The 18,637-nt window shown below is 43.3% G+C and overlaps 1 protein-coding gene across 4 annotated transcripts in view; it reads left to right on the top strand.

Moving 5' to 3' along the window:
- satb2 (SATB homeobox 2) overlaps positions 1 to 18,637 on the top strand; it is a 48,788-nt gene that overhangs the window by 24,479 nt on the left and 5,672 nt on the right. For 3 of the 4 annotated variants that reach the window (XM_056389067.1, XM_056389069.1, XM_056389068.1), the window contains exons 5-12: positions 341 to 464; positions 1,025 to 1,127; positions 2,805 to 2,855; positions 3,351 to 3,943; positions 5,153 to 5,365; positions 5,537 to 5,623; positions 6,426 to 6,578; positions 8,348 to 8,542. In XM_056389067.1, the coding sequence (XP_056245042.1) occupies positions 341 to 464; positions 1,025 to 1,127; positions 2,805 to 2,855; positions 3,351 to 3,943; positions 5,153 to 5,365; positions 5,537 to 5,623; positions 6,426 to 6,578; positions 8,348 to 8,542 (1,519 nt within the window). The remainder of the gene's footprint in view (positions 1 to 340; positions 465 to 1,024; positions 1,128 to 2,804; positions 2,856 to 3,350; positions 3,944 to 5,152; positions 5,366 to 5,536; positions 5,624 to 6,425; positions 6,579 to 8,347; positions 8,543 to 18,637) is intronic. The other variant, XM_056389071.1, reaches the window with a different exon arrangement.

Genomic DNA, 18,637 nt, shown 5'->3' on the forward strand with positions numbered 1-18,637 from the left:
AAATGTATTGATGATGATGACGATAATTGTTGGTTACAGCCTTAAAGTTCCACTATGATGGAATAATACTCAGTTCCCCAAAAGGGTTTCTGTGTTAATTACTTGTCACACAGAAACGATGGAAGCCATTTAATTGAACACAACTGTACAATCAATAAACATAAATATAAACCAGATTCAGACTCAGAGTCACTACATGACGAGGCTCCGCGGAGGAGCACGGAGGACAGGACGGAGCTGATATTGTGCAGAATGATACGGGGGTAAATCTGAGGCGTTGGATGCACCTCGACTGACTCCTGGCGTGTGTGTTTTTTGTTTGTTTTTTGGCTGGTTGTAGTTTCTCAAAGCTGGAGGATCTGCCGTGTGAACAGTGGAACCACGCCACGGTCAGGAACGCTCTCAAAGAGCTGCTGAAGGAGATGAACCAAAGCACTCTGGCCAAAGAGTGTCCTCTGTCGCAGGTAACAACTCCACGTCGAAACTAGATCATCCTGATCCGACAACTACTTAGCAACGACGCTAACGTCAGCCCTCATGAGATTCAGAGAAAATCATAAACTATTGATTATTGCTGCATTTGAATCAAGCTCCACCCCACAAAACGAAGCACTGCCTCCTCCTGTCGTGGTGAACTCCCCAGCTGCATGTTTAACCTTCCTATCCTGGTCCCATAATCTCTTGTGTGTGAGATTTATGTGTGTGTGTGTGTGTGTGTGTGTGTGTGTGTATGTGTGTGTGTGTGTGAGTGTGTGTGTTTAAATGGAGCTCTGGTGGGGGTGTTGATCGCAGCATCAATTGCAAGCATATGTGTGTGTGGCTGGAGATTCCCTCTCTGCACTGGCTCGAGTTTCCATGGGTGGCTTCCAATCATGATTAATGTTTGTCTGTTTCTATTGTGTGTGTGTGTGTGTGTGTGTGTGTGTGTGTGTGTGTGTGTGTGCATGCCATGTGGTTGTTGCGTGAGTGTAACCATTTCATATTATGCTGGTTGTTAATTATCTCTCCCCTCTCTCTCTCTTAGAGTATGATTTCCTCCATAGTGAACAGTTCCTACTATGCCAACGTCTCCACTGCCAAATGCCAAGAGTTCGGCCGCTGGTACAAGAAGTATAAGAAAATCAAAGGTGAGCAGAGCTGTAGACACCGGTCCAACTTCACTGCAGTCTCTTAAACCTGACCGGTGCGTCCCAACCTGGGGGTCGAGACCCCGACAAGGGGTCGCAGGAGGATTACAGAGTCAGAGAACAATATAAACCTAAACTCTGAGGCTAGATTTACAGTTTGAAAAAGGATAAAAACTGATGCCACAGAACCACACGTTCTTTTTCCCGTGTCAAAACCTGGTGCCTACATTACCCACAATGCAACTTAACCACTGACAGCGCAGTTAGAGATTCAGGTGTGTTATGTTCAGAGATAAGGAGCAGAAATAACAAGCAGGTTACAGAGGTCTGAGGTTTCTAACTTCACACCCCCAGATTTCTTTACTTTTCGAACTTGTAGTCTTTAACCCCGACAGACGCTGACTCAGGTGACATCACGTGAGGCAGATGAGGCCGATCAGACCTCATGCAGCTTCCCAAAACCGTTTAAGCAACTTCTCTCACATATAAATGTATGATCGGTCCTTCTTCAAAAGGACACGGCATAGCTACAGGAGTTTACACCTGTTGCCATGGTAGCTACACCCCCCCCCCATGCCAGAATCTCTGTTTGAAGTCATTTCTTTTTGGGAAGTGACTCAAATAAACACAAAGAGCTGCAGAGACACAAAAGAAGAAAACGAGCATAAAAAGATGCAGAACGACCACAGAGATGTGTCTGTGAGTCTGTGGCTCTCGCTGGTCTGTACAGCAGGAGGGATGTGGCCCCTCTGCATGTGTGTGCACCCGGGGGCCCATTGTCTCATTAGATAACGGGCACTACCTCAAAAACCGAACTATGCGACGGAGCTGCCGAGATGACACGTGAGGGCGTTAGTGTTTTCTCCTTCAAAAAAACAGCAACGGCTTTCCAGCACAACACACGCATCAAAGCTATCTCCACGGCAACTGTCTACTCTGTTCAGAACTGAACTTTAAATTGAAACCTATCCTGTCGTTTCTGCCGTACGTTGGAAGCGTAGAAGTGAATGTGGCTTTGCACAGAAGGTCAGGAGGCGCTGCAGCTCCGTCTGTGTCGTCTGTAACGTAACGCGCCAAGAGCAACGACGTCGCTGTCCCGACCGCCGTCACCTCCTCGGAAGCTGCACTATAATCTTCACATTAAAAAGCTCAGAGGGTGAGAGAGGGTGAGGTGACGCTGGAGCCAGCTGCTGACAGAGGAGGGAGCGTTAGGTTTCACTCTGCGTTTCCAGCATTAGTTCTGCTCTTCAGCTGGAAGCGGGGCCCTGCACACGGCTCTGTTCCAGATGTCAACACACACACACACACACACACACACACACCACACACACACACACACACACACACACACGGCTCACTGCTCTCTGATTGGCCCGCTGCACGTCAGTCATAGCTGGGTAGAGTAGCTGGACCGCTTCATATAAATCTGTTTTAGTGATGAGAAACGCTTCACTAAACCGTTTCACTTCAAGGTCCATTTAGTAGCCGCTCTGGAGCTTTGAGTCATACAACATGATCTTCTTCAGCAGACAAAGTTTGCCAGGTTCTTATGTTTGTTAAGTTGTTGATCTTTATTGATCATCCATGTTAAAATCTGAGCTTTAAAGTTTCTTGTGTTCAGCTTCTTCTTCTGTGAGCTTCTCCTGACTGATTTTCTGTGTGTGTTTCGTTGAGTAGTAGATTATCTGGAGAAGATGTGGTCCGGACGAGACACTGCTGACATCAAAAGTAAGAAATCTAATCAATATCTAATCAATGTGTTGATGTAGAGACATTTGCTTGAACACATATCCTGCTGGAAAGTACTCAAACACTGTTCTTCTGTAGAAAAGTAAGTTACATGTCAGGAAAATATTCTATTTTACATTTATTTTTATTTGACAACTTTAGTTACTAATTACTTTTAGATGAAGATTTTACATTAAAAACGTACAGTATGATAAGTTTATAAAACGTAATGTACTGTTGCTCCTCGTCACATGTCAGATGTCTGAGTTGTTAGAGACACTTCCTCTCTGGTACATCAGTAACAATCAATAAGAATATAATAGATAATAATATCTGTGGTGCAGAATAAGGTCTTTTACTGTGAATAGTTGAGGTGCATTTTGCTGAGGATACTTCTGTATTTTAATTATTTGGGAGTATTTTTACATTAGTGTGTCACTACTTCTACTGAAGTGAAGGATCTGAACCACCCTGACCCTCTTCTCTCCTCTCCAGTTGAGAGAGACAACATGGCGGACTTCTGTGTGCTGGGCCAGAGACCCCCTCCTCACTTGGCCGGCCTGGCCCAGCTCAGTCACCTGGGTGCTGGTAGTCCTCTCCTCAAAGCTGGATCTGGAGATCCACAGACCGCCTCTCAACCACCTCAGCAGCCTCCACCTCCCCAGCAGCAGCCCTCGCCCCACGGCCCCCTCCACCACAGCCCGCCCCTCCGTACGGGCCAGGTGCCTCCTCCGCCTCCTCCGCCCCCGCCGGGCGCCCTGCAGCCCCTGCTGGGGCCAGGTGGGCTGCTCTCCCCTCAGCTATCCCCGCAGCTGGTACGTCAGCAGCTCGCCATGGCCCATCTCATCAACCAGCAACTGGCCGTTAGCCGCCTGCTGGCCCACCAGCACCCGCAGGCCCTCAACCAGCAGTTCCTCAACCACCCGCCCATCCCTCGGGGTTCATCCAAAGCTGGCGGCGACCATCCCGGGAGCAACCCCTCGGCCGCCGAGGTCTCCTCTGAAATCTACCAGCAGGTCAGAGACGAGCTGAAGAGAGCTAGTGTCTCCCAGGCCGTGTTCGCCCGTGTGGCTTTCAACCGCACACAGGTAGGAAAACAGGACAGACTGTGGTCAGAAGGTCAGGAGACCGTTGGGAAAGTGGTGGTAAAATGATCAGAGGGAGAGGAGCGGCGAGGCAATGCATCAGGGACAGGAGAGGAAAGTCTCAGACGGAAGAAATTAGCCGAAAATGAATATATTGCATCTAGTGGCGTCACTGTGTCAGACAGGAATCTAAACTTCCCTTTAAGACTCATTATTTCTTAGACTCACCTGATCATAGCTCCCGTTCCTCACGTCGCATCAGGTGAGAGCTTTTTTTATTTTGGTCTGATTTGACAGAAATAAATAGACTGACGTCACTGATAGACTGTAATTTTTCACACTGGGTTTGACTAATTCTGTGGTCACCCACCTTGTGGTATTTTCAGTGGGATTAGCGGAAGCATGGCGGGGTAGCTTGCTGGGTCATTGAGTCTCCTTCCCCGCCCTCGCAGCGGCACAAACAGCTGATGCATTCAGGCTGCGCTAAACTGGTTACCATATGCCCCATTAGATGAATGTAATGGGAGTTGGCTCATAGACCTACTGGTATAGAGGCCAGGTGTCTTTTAGTGAGTTTTGAGTGTCTGTGTCTCTGTGTGTAAGTGCTTGTATTTATGATCAAACTGATTACTAACTTTTATCAAAAAATAGCAGGTTGATTTGGGATTTTGAGCGACACACATTTGCTTTAGTTCTGAGATACTTTACTTTATTATTATTATTTGTTATTTTCTTTTCATGCCACTTTAGTCAATTTATTTTTTTCATGCAAAAAAAACAAACATTTAATTTCTTCCAGTTTCTCAAATCATAAGAAAAATTCCTGCTTTTCCTTTCAATGATTTTTATTACATATAAAAGGAGCTTTTTCAACACTGAGCTCAGAAAACAGAATAAAAATTGGAAAGTGAAGAGAAAAGTGTGAAGAAAGTGAAGATGACTAACTACTGGGAAAATATCCCATGATCTAATTTTAAAAAAAAAGTTAGTTTCCGCCCTAAGTGGTGCGGCTCTATCAAACTTTTAACCCCAGTTGCAACTTCATGTCCAATGCTGCGCAACAACAAATGCTCAGTCATCCCACGTCTACGAGTAAACATGGATTGGGATGATCCACTTCAACATATTCGTTTGACGTCAGTGATTGTGAAGCAACAATATTTCCTTGCAGCAAAAGTTCATGGGTGGAACGTGTGTGTTTGTGCTGCTCAGGGTCTGCTGTCCGAGATCCTGAGGAAGGAGGAGGACCCTCGCACGGCCTCGCAGTCCCTGCTGGTCAACCTGAAAGCAATGCAGAACTTCCTCAACCTGCCCGAGAGCGAGAGAGACCGAATCTACCAGGAGGAGAGAGAGCGCACCATGAACCCCTCGGTCGGCCTCCCCGCCTCCAACTCCTCCAACCCCGGAGCGCCACGCCTCTCGCAGGTTAGTCACTCAGCACCTGCGGCATCTTTTCCCGCCTAATATCACACGTTTATACAACAGGATTTCGCTTTTATGGAAAAAACAGACGGATTTTTTAATGTTTTTTTTTAAATGACCGATTCGAACATTTGATTGTAACACGTCGCGTGTCCTGTGTGTGTCCGTGCATAGAAAGTGTGGGAGAGGAGCTTGGATGACCAGATAACCCCCGATACCTGGGCCTCCATCTGGAAGAACAAGACTAAGATCTCCAACTCGGTGAGTTATCTCCGATCTGTAACTTGCCCTCACAAAGTGCAGCACATCATGTACTTTGTCTTATTGCCTGTGCTGGGATTTTTTTATTTTTTATCTTAAACAAATTCCGGTTATAAAGAGAAAACAGCTTCAAAGCCATCATGGGCGCATGTTGTAAACATAAAGGACATTGTACAGTATTTGGAAGTTTCTCTCCATGTGCACATGACGATTCAGCGGCGTGGATGATAAGAGGTTCTCTCTGATGTCAGAGCAAATGCCCATTCATGGCTCTGGGGCAAATGTGCGCGCTATTCTTATTATGTCTATGTAAAATTATCTCAGCATCGTTTACACTGAGGGAATGTAAGCTAGCTGGTCTGTACATGTCTTGTGGACGACTTCAAACGCTGTGTATACAAGCGTTCTGAGAGCCAATACATGTTCATTCAAACAGAAACAACAGAGAATGACAAAAGAGAAGGACTTAATGACTTTGATCTGTAAACAAAATTCATGTGGAGACGTGCGCTGCAGATGTGCAGCTGATGTTCATACAGGGAACACTGCATGTCTGTTCTCAGAGCAGCTTGGCCTGATCATCAGCTGATAACCTTTACTCGTATGTATACACAAGATTCGCTTTCGCGGGAAAAACCTCTTAGTAGTTTCAGAATATAATAAAAGAATCTCAGCTGAATCCCGTTATCCGAGCTTATCTGATAGCTGTTGCTCTTAAAACATGAACCACTCGCAGCCCGTTCAATTTGTACTCACTGTGTATTAAATCATGCGCTGCTCCTCTGCTCCTCTGCTCCTCCAGCCCAAGCCGTCCGGCCCGGGCCCCGACCTCCCGCTGAAGCTGGAGTCGCTGGTCAACATCACGTCAGGCATCTATGAGGAAATCCAGCAGGAGATGAAGAGAGCCAAGGTGTCCCAAGCTCTGTTCGCAAAGGTGGCCGCCAACAAGAGCCAGGTGAGGCAGGGAGGGAGGCAGGGAGGGAGGGAGGGGGAGTCACTGGGAAAACAGAAGCCAGAAAATATCAGGTCTGAGATCAGTGTTTGCTCAGTTTTGGATTAATGGGGATTTGAATTTAGGAATGAAGGAGCATTTTTATTTTAAATCCCCAGAACAAGTCAAGACAATCAGATATTTACTGCTTGATGAATGTGTTACCAAAACAACCTGGGGGGGGGGGGGGGGGGGGCGGCAAACAGTGAACAGTTGTTACCTGCTACTGAGCTTTAAAATGAATATTTTTGTTTTTGCGGGATCTTTTTTTTTTTACCAGACAAACAAGAATCGATTCGAATGACATCGTTAAAACTAGAACTTATTTCCTGCATCATCTTAAGATGTAAAAACATGATTCATGAGATGTTTCTGATTTTTATCACAGCAGGGAAAACACTGGTGTAATTAATAACATTACATGTAGCAATGGCTCCGTTTTAAGTGTCCCAGATCTTGTACAAGTAGGTTAGGGTTAGTTGGTCTCAACACAACAAACAAACAGAAACCAAACAAACAAACAAACAAACAAACAAAACAAATGTGAATGCCATTTCCTCATATATATTAATATACATCCAGAAAATAACTAAATATAAGTATTATAGTGGAGAAATATTCAACAGTAGTCTAATATAAATTAATTACAGTATTATTAAAACACTAAAACCAATTAACACCTGATACTTTATGATAGTTTTACTGCCTTTTCTCTGACTCAGCATCTTTAGGAGAATATGACTATAAATAATAACCTGCATTTAATTATTGAAGTGTTTTTATAGCCCTGAGTAGTGTCTGCAGGTCTCCCCTCAGGCTGCAGCTGTAACCTCCACCAACCAGAGGGGAGAGCAGCAGCATGTATGTAGCTGAGGGCAAAAAGAGTCTGTGGATATCGATGTATTATACGGAGTTTTGGCAGCTTGAGACAAAGATGCTGTTCAGAGAGTTCAAAGTGACGGTGAGATAAACTCCCCCTCACCCGCTCTCTAAACTCAAGAAGAGAGAGATGTTGATGCTTGTTTGTGATTCATTCAAACACAGTCACATGACGTCTCAGGACTGTAGCATGTGGCCGAGCTACCAGGTGTAAGCGTGAGAAAAAAACACAACCGGAGATGTGTGCATCATGTATTACAGTATGTGCGTGCGGTTTTTGTGAGGCCGGTCCCCCCCCCCCTCACCACCACCACACCCCCCCACTCCCCCAGGTTGGCGGGTCTGGCGGTGGCTCGGGGGTCACGGCTCAGTGCACCCATCTGCTGCAGCTGGCCACAAGGACAGAGGCAGAGGAAGAGAGAGATGATCAGGCTATTAGCGGTGCATGCTGCCCGAGGTGGCTGGTTGAACACAACAGCTGGTGTCACAAACTGAACCAGTCTAGCAGATATAATTGAATCTTCTCCGTCTCTCCTTCCCCCTCCCCCGTCTACCTCACGCATTTCCAACTTTTTTTTTTTTTTTTTTGTTGCTAAATTTGATTCTGCTCTCGATGCTTTATCTCCCTGTAGATCACATTTTTCTGTGTCCTCCTGTCTCCCTTCATACTTTAACTTTTCTTTATTCTCTCATGCTCCGTGTTGCCCCTCTTCTTCTCCCAGTGTTATTTCTGGTCGGATAAAGTGGCTCCTTAAAAATGGAAAATACCGACTTCTAATCTAACAACAAAAATATGGAAGTATTCCTTTAACCTCACCTTCTCTCTCCCCCGTCCTCCTGCGTCTCTCCTCCAGGGTTGGCTGTGTGAGCTGCTGCGGTGGAAGGAGAACCCCAGCCCGGAGAACCGCACTCTGTGGGAGAACCTGTGCACCATCCGGAGGTTCCTGACGCTGCCGCAGGCCGACAGAGACCTGGCGTACGAGGAGGAGTCCAGGCACCATCACACCGAGAGGCTGCACACCGTCCTCCACCTGCCGCAGGACACACAGGTAAGAACCAAAGACTGTTAACAGGCACCTCACATCTCCAAGTCCAGATGTGACAGATGTGACAGAACACTGACTGGGTTGTGTTAGAACCTGGAACTAAACTGCATCTCAGGAAACACTGAAAACAGATTCACCGCACACGTCATCTTGTGTTGTTGTTTACATCTGTGGAAACTGACCTCGTGTACATTTCCTCAAGTACACATTTCAGGTACTTGTACTTTACTTGAGTATTATGTTTTCGCTTCATCCTTCCACTACAACTACAATTATCTGTCAGCTTTAGTTACCAGGTACTTTACAGGTTCAAACTTTTGTGTAAGAGTTTTTAAAATATGATGCTTTGCCATAAATATTAAGGAACTCATGAATGTACAAGTAAAGCTGAAACAATTAGTCACCTAATCGATTAGCTGATTGGCAGACTAATTAATGGGCAACTATTTTGATGAACATCTGAGTCAATTTTCATGCAAACACCAAATATTTTCATTGTTCCAGCTTCTCAAATATTTTCCTGCTTTTCCTTCCAATAATTTTTTTATCAATTAGCATTTATTTTTAATAATTTTGAAGATGCAAAGGTGTTGCTTTTGGATCTGGGCAACAGTGATGGGCATTTCTCACTATTTTCAGTTTTTACACAATCAATCCAATCAAGAACATAATCATTAATTGCAAATAATAGTTCAAATTTAACTCCACAGCAATCAGCTGCAACAGTCAACTGCTGCTCACACGTTGAAGAAAGTTATAAAAACAACAAATATTATAATAAGTATATAAGTCACGGGGGCCATCTTTCTGCATTGAGTACTTTTACTTTAGATACTTTCAGTACATTTTCCCTGATTATACTTTTACACATTTAAGTAATATTATAAATAGAGAATTTCACTTGTAATGAAGTATTTTGACAGTGCAGCATTAGCACTTTTATTAAAGTAAAGGATCTGAACACTTCCTCCACCACTGCCTGTAAAAAAGTACGATATCACTGGATCTTCTTTGACCTCCGCTCCACATCAAAAATCACCTTTTTTTTTTTTTTTTTTTTTTTTTTTACATATTATTTCTGTCAAATCCGTCTCCCGATCACCTCCACAGTTGTTGAGGGTGTCTGGAGCAGGACACATGTAAAGTCAGGTACACACAGGTTCAGCGTAACAGGAGCGCTCACCGCCCACACACTGCATGTACAGTACATGTACAGACAGACAGCTGTGCATCCAGCTGTGCTTTAAATCCACCGACTGAGTCAAAGAAGTATTAAAGTGTATTTCCCCGCCCTCAGAGACCACACCTGTCATTATTATTTACTCATTATATTCATTTCGCGTAAGTGTGTACAGCGCTGTTTGATCTCGTTGTGTGTGCACATGTGTTTGTGTGTCTGTGCGTGCCCCAGTGGAGCGAAGAGTAAACAGTGTTGCTGGGTGGTGTGGCACTGGAGGAAATGCCCCATTAGTTTTTGAGGAGGGAGGCGGAGGCTGAAGACGGGCTGAGGGAGGAGGGAGATCGATGCAGGAAACTCACTGATGTGTTGGCCTCTTTCATTAACTGTCCATAATGAACCCACCCTGTCTGTCTATCTGCCAGTCTGTCTGTGACTTCTTATTACTCTTAAGCCGCACAGATAAAAAGCTCATCTGCTAGTGATTTGAAGCAGCAGACACCACAGGAATATAAACTTGAAAAATATGAAAAACAACATTTCTCACACTCTGAATCCACTGTTTTTGTTTTGTCCCAGTTCTCCAGTACAGGAAGTTAAAGTGCCGATTCAGTTTTCCATTGAGGATGTAAACATCTGTATCATTTGTAAACAGCATAGGAGCTGTAACGTTCTTACACACAGCCCTGTAACTGTCGGGATCAAATTAAGCTGGATACTTTAAAATACAAAATTAACAATCATACTTAAAGTTTAGTTGTGAATCCGGTTATTTCCTAAGATTTTCTTAAACTTTCCCGGAAGGAACCACGTCGTTTGGTGATAATTTCAGGGGAACTTTCAGAGGAAGCCGCTCCATTTAAACCGCAGTAAATATTTACTCATCACTGTGTTATTACTGGAAACTTTATCCTTCATTTATGCTGAATTATTTTCTTTTTTATAGCACAGCTCACGTGTTATTCTCTGATTAAAAGTGTCAAGGATGAGCTCAGCTTCACATTTAGAAGTAAGTAATAGACCAACTAATCACATGTGTTATATATTACCTATAATTAGCACCAAATAACGTGATTCTTTCCAGGAAACTTCCTGGGAAATTATTTGGAAACTAATTAAAATTTATGGACCTGGAAAAATAAAGCGCCACCATAAATCCTTCACAGTCAGTGGCTGAAATCTGCAGATAAATAAATGTTTCTGGTGTTGTTCCTGTGCTGCTGGGTCTTTACTGTTCTCCTGTTTCAGGGGCTTGTTGCCTTAAATCTGGTCTGTGGCAACTAAAACTTGTTCATCTGGACAGAGATCATGTGATTGACCTGGTCAGTTAAGAACACTCAAAAACAGTTTGGCCATAAAAAACCTACTTTGTCCTACACTGTTCATCCAGTAGGGACGTGAACATCTTCTAACGCTGTTAAAGATTAAAGTTAGCAGGCTCGTGGCTGCTTGAGATTCAAAGTTCGATCAGATCAGAATCAAGAAATTCATGTCTGTTACCTAAAAAGTTGAGCTTCAAAGTTCATTAATTCAGCTGCTAACAAAACAATCTCACCTCAAGTTCCATTTAGTGGCTTTCAATCTATAGATTCCTAACATGAACAAGAAGTCTTTAAAATACTCACCACCTCTGTCTGCTGATGATTATCATAAGATACGATAGAAAGCTCCAGAACAGCTTGTAAATGGACCTCGAAGTGAGTCAGTTTCATCGACCTTATAGTCCAAAAGGTTGTTTTAAAGAAACTTCAGGAAGTCACTGCTCCAAGAAATAGTCTGGCACACAAACCTTTGTGACACCGCAACGTGTCAGACTAAATAAATCAGGTTAATTAATGAGCTTTAGAGACGCCTTATAGACAGAGGCTCGCTGTCCCCCCCCCGTTTACAGTCTTTATGCTAAGCTAAGCTAAATGGCTGGTGGACGGATGTGAGAGCAATATCGATCTCATCATTCACAAGAAACTGTTGAACTATTCCTTTAAATTAAACATGGACCAGAGCAACAACAGACAATGTCAAAGGTCAGGATGAGCTGAATTCACCTTTCACTCGAACACATTTAAGCCTGGGGAGTTTGAGGCCCGGTTGTCCAGTTGAGAGACAGCGTCTCTAACCACCAGCCCACTCTGTCCCACAATGCAAAGCAATTATATACCACATATAGCACAGACCATATGTCATAAATCAAAAACAGGCAGATGCTGAAACTTCCCATTTTACATCTCGACACGAACCGGAGGGGTTGTTCTGCGGCTCCACCCGCCTCCACCCCGCCACCGAGCAATTTTTCTCTTCCCATTCAGAGCTGTGTATTAAAGGGCTGATGGGAAGACGGGGAGGAAGCTGTGGCGGCACCATTAACACATTCCTCTGCTCCTCTCACACTGTCCACAAAGACTAAAAATAAAGTTTACCCTCAGAACGACCACGTTGTAAACCCCCCCCACGCCCACCTCGAGACACAGGGAGATGAACTGTGGCGAAACACTGGTGATTTATTAATGGGAAATGAGGTGTGTGAGTATATATATGTATATATATATATATATATATATATATATATATATATATACATGTATGCGTGTGTTCGTGTTGCTGTCTTCAGACCCCTCTAGGTTCCCACCAACCTCAGGCTCCAGCCGGCCTGCCACCACAGACCACACATGTGTCCCATCTGCCACACATACACAAAATCTCACACTGATAGATGGTAATGTGAGCGCTCCTTTGTGTTTGGACAATAAGAGGCTCTCTAAAACTGTAACAGGCAACCACAGGAAGGACGAATTCAGCGCTGCCCTCAGTGTGTGTGTGTGTGTGTGTGTGTGTGTGTGTTTGGACTGGACTGTATGTACAGTAGCGTGAGCCGTTTCTGCATGTTAGGGGCTCTGGGAGATCTCTGACTGTGTCTATTAAAACTGCAGGTGCTGTGTGTGTGTGTGTGTGTGTGTGTGTGTGTGTGTGTGTGTGTGTGTGTGTTCGTTCATGTCAGCAGCATCACATTTCTTCATGACTGACACGGTCCTGGTGCTTGCTCCACAGCTCTTATTCATACGGCTTTAGCAGTTAAGTGCGTCCCACAGCTAATTTGGCAGAGTCTGCCCTTATAAATAATTTCTGTATTGTTTTTGCTAAATTGATTTCTGCTGCTAGTCTGGGGGTGTTTATGTTCGTGTGTGTGTGTGTGTGTGTGTGTGTGTGTGTATGACCGCTCACCGTGGCTGAGACCCCAGGAGTGGTGGACTAGAACAAGAAGTAACAGCCACGGCGCCCTTCCTCCTCTCTCTTTGTGTCTCACTTCAGTCTGAAGGTGCTTCCCTGGTGTCACATACAGAGGTGCTTCCTGCCAAAGCAGCAACAAATGGCTCTTGTCAAAACTACGAAAAACTCGTATCTCCCTTTTAGGAGACTGTCAAGTCGGGCCGCCCCCACACATGCCGATAAATGGAGTCATCAATCCAGAACGTGTATTCGTATCACAATGGGGACAGCAGAAGGGTCTCGCACTGTGCAGTATACACAACCAGTCATCCTACCTGAACAACCATATAGGTCAGTTGCCATGGTTACAATAATAAACATGCAGGCTGTAGAACGAGAGCAGCCTACCTATCTTTGTCATCGCCACGGTCATGGCTCGGTTAGGTTTAGGAAAACCTCCTCAACATTAGGTGACCTTTGTTGTCATGGTTACAGTAATGGATAATACAAAACAACATAACCACCTCCTCCTGACGTGGACTCTGTCTCTCTTTATACCACGTCACCGACACTTCTCCCTTCGCTCCTGTCATCATTACTACGGCCACTAGATGTTGCCTAGCAACAAGACGTAACTATAAGTCATAATTAACTGCTGCACAAACGACCTGTGGGCTCGTTTCTTACAGGAAGACAGTCTCAGTATTTACCAATCCAGAACTGCTGGTGGTGCTGTACTAAGCAGAGCCCTCTTAGCTACCGTATATTAGCTACAATATCTATAAAATCTAGCTAATGATGCTATGCTAGCAGTAGATCAAATGTTTCAGAGACTCAAAGAATGTTTTAGTTGAAGGTCTCTTAAGACGAGAGTTACTGTATATTTAAAACAAAGGTCAAAACTGAGGCCGGGATATTCTGACCTTCAGTCTCTAGTCCGGGTCAAGCTCAAAACACACCATCCTGTCCCTCCGTGGAACCACCGCAGCCTCCCAGGTAAACGCCCTTGTCTTTCAAACACCACACCCTAGTTTAGTAACGTAACGCCCGGGACAGGACAGCCCTGATGACATCATTAGGCCTCATTTTCTCAAGAGTTTGGAAACCTCCCTCCAGAGCCATTACACCACTGTTCACACCAGCTCAGCGGCACTTCCCACGATGACACAATTGATTTAGATTGATTTTAAATGTAGGAAACCAGTGAATCAACCACTTAAAAACATCTCAGGATTCTCTAGAAAACTAAACTTTAATTACAAAGCTACAAATGCCAGGAATGGAAGAACACAACATTTCATATTCACTGTAAATACCAGAACACCGGGGCGTCAGTTGGTTGAGCATCCGCCCCATGTGCAGAGGCTAAGGTCCTCGCTGCAGCTGGCCCCGGTTCGAGTCCCGCATCGGACAAGCTCTTAGCTGCATGTCATTCCCCCTCTCTCTGCCTCCCCATTTCCTGTCTCTCTCTACTGCTCTATCAATAAAGGCACAAAAAGCCCCAAAAAATAACTTAAAAAAAATAAATAAAAATACCAGAACACCAATTATGTATTGATTCACAGTTGAAAATGGTCCCAAACAAAGGAACTTTTTGCTCCTGTTTTAGTTATATTGGCTGAAATCTACAGTGTGCAGCTGTTTTAGTTTATTTAGTCTTTTTGCTTTTAAAAAGAAAACAAAGGGCTTTTGACTCAGTGCCACAGCTTTCAGTTTGTGGTCGAGAACATTGGAAATCCACCGATTACTTGACTTTGGCCGATATTCCGAAACATTAAATATCGCGATATTTCCCGCTATATGCAATATTCTTTATTATAGCAATTTTTTTTTCAACGTTCATTTCATTGCTTTGCTTACTGCACATTATAACTCAGCATGTGACAAATAAAACTTTGAACTGCTGTTTAGTGGCAGCATCACTTATACCTGAAACATAGAATCCAATAATTAAATAAAAAGCAAAGAAAAAACAGTAACTTACTTTCACCCTTTAAGCAATACAAACTAAAGCTACGATGGTTCGTTGATTAATCGACTAGTTGACTGACAGAACATTAATTTGCAACTATTCTAATAGTAGAAAAATGCTAAACATTTACTGACTCCAGCATCTTAAATGTGACAATTATTTGTTTTTCTTTGTCATAAATGATGGAAAAAAATTGAAGATCTCCAGGTTTTTGACTGTTGATGATGACGTCACCTTAGGACGTGGTAAATTATAAAGGGATCAATCAATAATTATCGATGAAATGAAAAGAATCATTAGTTTCAGTGGCTTATAACACATTAGAATCTTTTTTTTAAATGTTTAAAGTTTTTATTAATAACATTTTATATTAGTGTTTCACTGAGTTGCTCCTTATCTGTTTATATACCAACCACTAAGAGTTAAAGCTGAAATATACACTAATAAACACTTATATAAACACTGCTTATAACTACATTATAGTGTGTTATAGTGTTACTGAGATCCTATATAAATAAACACAACAATTAGCTTGTTGTCTTCATTCATTCACTTTGAGAGGAAGTAGCTCTCTCTCTCTCTCTCTCTCTCTCGCTCGCTCAGTGCATCCCGGTGGCCTCTTATTCACTGGTGCAGGGTGGAGTTTGGGCTTTTGGGCAAACCACAATTAAGTTAATTGTTTAATTGCAGATAAATGGAATGAATACCACCCACAGTCTGAATGAAAAAAATATGCAACAACGCGAGTGCGTGCATACAAATACACACGTGTACGACCGCACAAACACACACACGCACACACACACACACACTAGACTCAGTAACATAATGTGTATAGAGTTTTTCATCAAAGAAACATTATTTTACAAAAAAAAAGAAGAAGAAAAAAACATTAAATGGGCAGTGACTCATCTACTCCCTTAGCCTGGATCGCAACCACACACACTTATTCAAATACGAGAGAGAGAGAGAGAGAGAGAGAGAGATAGAGAGAGAGAGAGACAGAAGAGGAAATAAAAAAAAAAATACACACTGATTAACAGGAAAGGTGAAGTCATGCACAAAACTAACAGAAAAGTGATTTTTCCTTCATTACATATTTATCTCTGTGTTAATGGTGTCTCTGGTGGTCACACACACACACACACACACACACACACACACACACACACCCTCCCCCATCAAAACACACACACACACACACACACACACACACACACACACACACACACACACACACAGAAAGAAAAGAGAAAAGAGAGAGAGAGTTAGGGGCCCTGGAGGACCAGAGCTCATTAAGGAGAAGATGAATATTTCATGTTCTATAATTCTTTCATAGTTCTGCGTCGTAATTTGCCTTGATTTACGTTTAAAAGAAAACTTTTTCATTTTACTGCAGTGCACTCACAGTGCTGCCAGGAGAGAGAGAGAGAGAGAGAGAGAGAGAGAGAGAGAGAGAGAGAGAGAGAGAAAAGGAAAGACTGAGACGGAAAAAAAAAGGAGCAGAAGTTTTTCAGGAATATTGAATCATGCCATGAGAAGAGCCGGTCTGGCCGCGGGGCTCCAGTGCTTGTGGTTTTGGGAGAGCAGGGCTGTATTGTGTTGCTCTGAAGTGACATGTTGCCTCTTCCAAAAGAGTGTAATGGTCAAAGACGGGAGGAGTTAAAGGCGAGAGAGGGAAGGATGAAGGTGACCAGGGCCAAATATACTTAAGGTTTCTGTTTACATTCACTACTTAATGTGTTCGGAGGATAAATTGCACTCGGGACAAAGTCTCTGTTTCTGTCAACAACTCATGTGACTCACAAAAAGTCAGTTCTATGTGAAATTAATGGAAAAAATGAATAAGCAGAATATCAATTTAAACACCGGTGTTATGAAACATTCAGCTGCTTCACTACAACTTCAAATCCTACAGTAATCATTTAGCATAAAACAGCAGTTTGGGTATTTATATAATGTATTATTTTATCATTACCACCAAGCAGTTTCAGTTGGTCAAACTGGAGCTAATTTTAAGGTTTAATGTAGAATGTGCATAGTTTTTCTTAAGCGGTGTTTTGTATGTTAATCCTTAAGACTTAGTAAAACGTAAACTATAAACTTAAATACTGACGTGAAATACAAGTAGCACGAAGATGTACTTGAGTAAAACTTAAAGTACTTAAAGTAAAAGTACTCAGTAAAATGACACTGACTGACATAATATTATGTATGACATTATTAGACTGTTAATACTGAAGTATCAAAGCTTCAGCAGCATTTTACTGATGTAGCTGCTCCAGGTGGAGCTTGGTTTAACTGCTTATTATACAATAGTTTAGTCCAGTGGTTCCCAACCTAGGGGTCGGGCCCCTGTACAGGGTCACCACATGAATGTGAGGGATCGTGAGATGATTTATTGGAGAGGAAAGAAGAAAGTTGCGCAACACAAATCTGTTTTTTGTAAGTTTCTCAAATCTTTTCTTTTTGGGAAAATTTGGATCATTTGAACAATTACTGCAACGAAACTATGTGAGAAGTTTAGAGAGGAAACGTCTCTTTGGTGAAACGGATAACAACTCATAGACATTACTGGTTCACCAACATTTATTAGGTTTTTCATATTTCTCTGTAAAGTAACGTGTAACTCCAGCTCTTAAATGTTGTGCAGTAAAAAGTTTAATATTTCCCTCTGACACATTGTGGAGTAAAAGTATTAAGCATCTAAAAATGGAAATACTCAGCTGTTTGACTAAATGTACTCAGTTACAACCAGTATTTTGTTTTAACAATGACCTCGATCTTTCCCCATAACCTTAACTGACTACTGTGGGTTTTGTTTTTAGCTGTGACTGTGATCTTTTCCTGCCATTAACCAAGTGGTTTCTTCACCCACACCACGATCTTTCCCTATAACCTTAACCAAGTCCCCAGACGTAGCTTAACCTTAACCAGAGGAGGTGGAAGGTCAGAAATGATGGGTCATTTTGGAGGGAAATGACGAACGACATTTAGTTTGGAGAACTCGTTGGTCAGTGACGTGCAGGGTCATTCTGGCATTTTATGATATTTTACGACACAGGTTACCACAAGTCATATTGTAATGTCGTGTGGTCAGAAAGTGCCTCCAGAGAAAAAGAAAAGAAAAGGAAAAGCTGACTGTGCCATTATTACTGATGATAAATGATTACAGATTTATGCACCATAGTCCACTTGAATTATTGATTTTGTTTAAAGTAAAGTACTATATCTATGACTATATGAGACTCTATCTGAGGTTTACTGCTACTACACAGGAGGTGGAGACGGCTGAAGGTGTAAAAAGTGGGGAGTTACAGTGGGAGGGGACAGCAGTGAGGGGGAGGAAGAGTAGGATGGAGGGAGGTGGAGGACATAGGGAGGTGGGCGTGGGGGCTGCTGGCATCCACCAGTCCGGGGCTGATTTGGATGTGGAGTCATGTTGGCTTGGCAGAGGCCCACTTCATTAGTGTCCTGATGCATTAGACCTGAGTAGAGAGGGAGGCGGAGGGAAGAGAGGGTGAAGCAAGGGGAGGAGAAAAAGAGGGAAAAGCGAAGCAAAGGGTAGAAAGTGTGAGCACGGGAGGAGAGAGGACGAAGGAGATAAAGTGTGAGGAAGCGAACCCGCCCCCTGTGTTTGGCTCCGCTCTCTGACATCATCATTAGGACATGAGGGAGACCAGGCCCCCTGCCATCGATGCATGCATGTGTGTCTGGCGATTGATCCAAGAGTCCTTGCTGTCAG

Source organism: Seriola aureovittata, chromosome 11 (assembly GCF_021018895.1).
Source record: "Seriola aureovittata isolate HTS-2021-v1 ecotype China chromosome 11, ASM2101889v1, whole genome shotgun sequence".
NCBI classification, from domain to species: Eukaryota; Metazoa; Chordata; class Actinopteri; order Carangiformes; family Carangidae; genus Seriola; species Seriola aureovittata.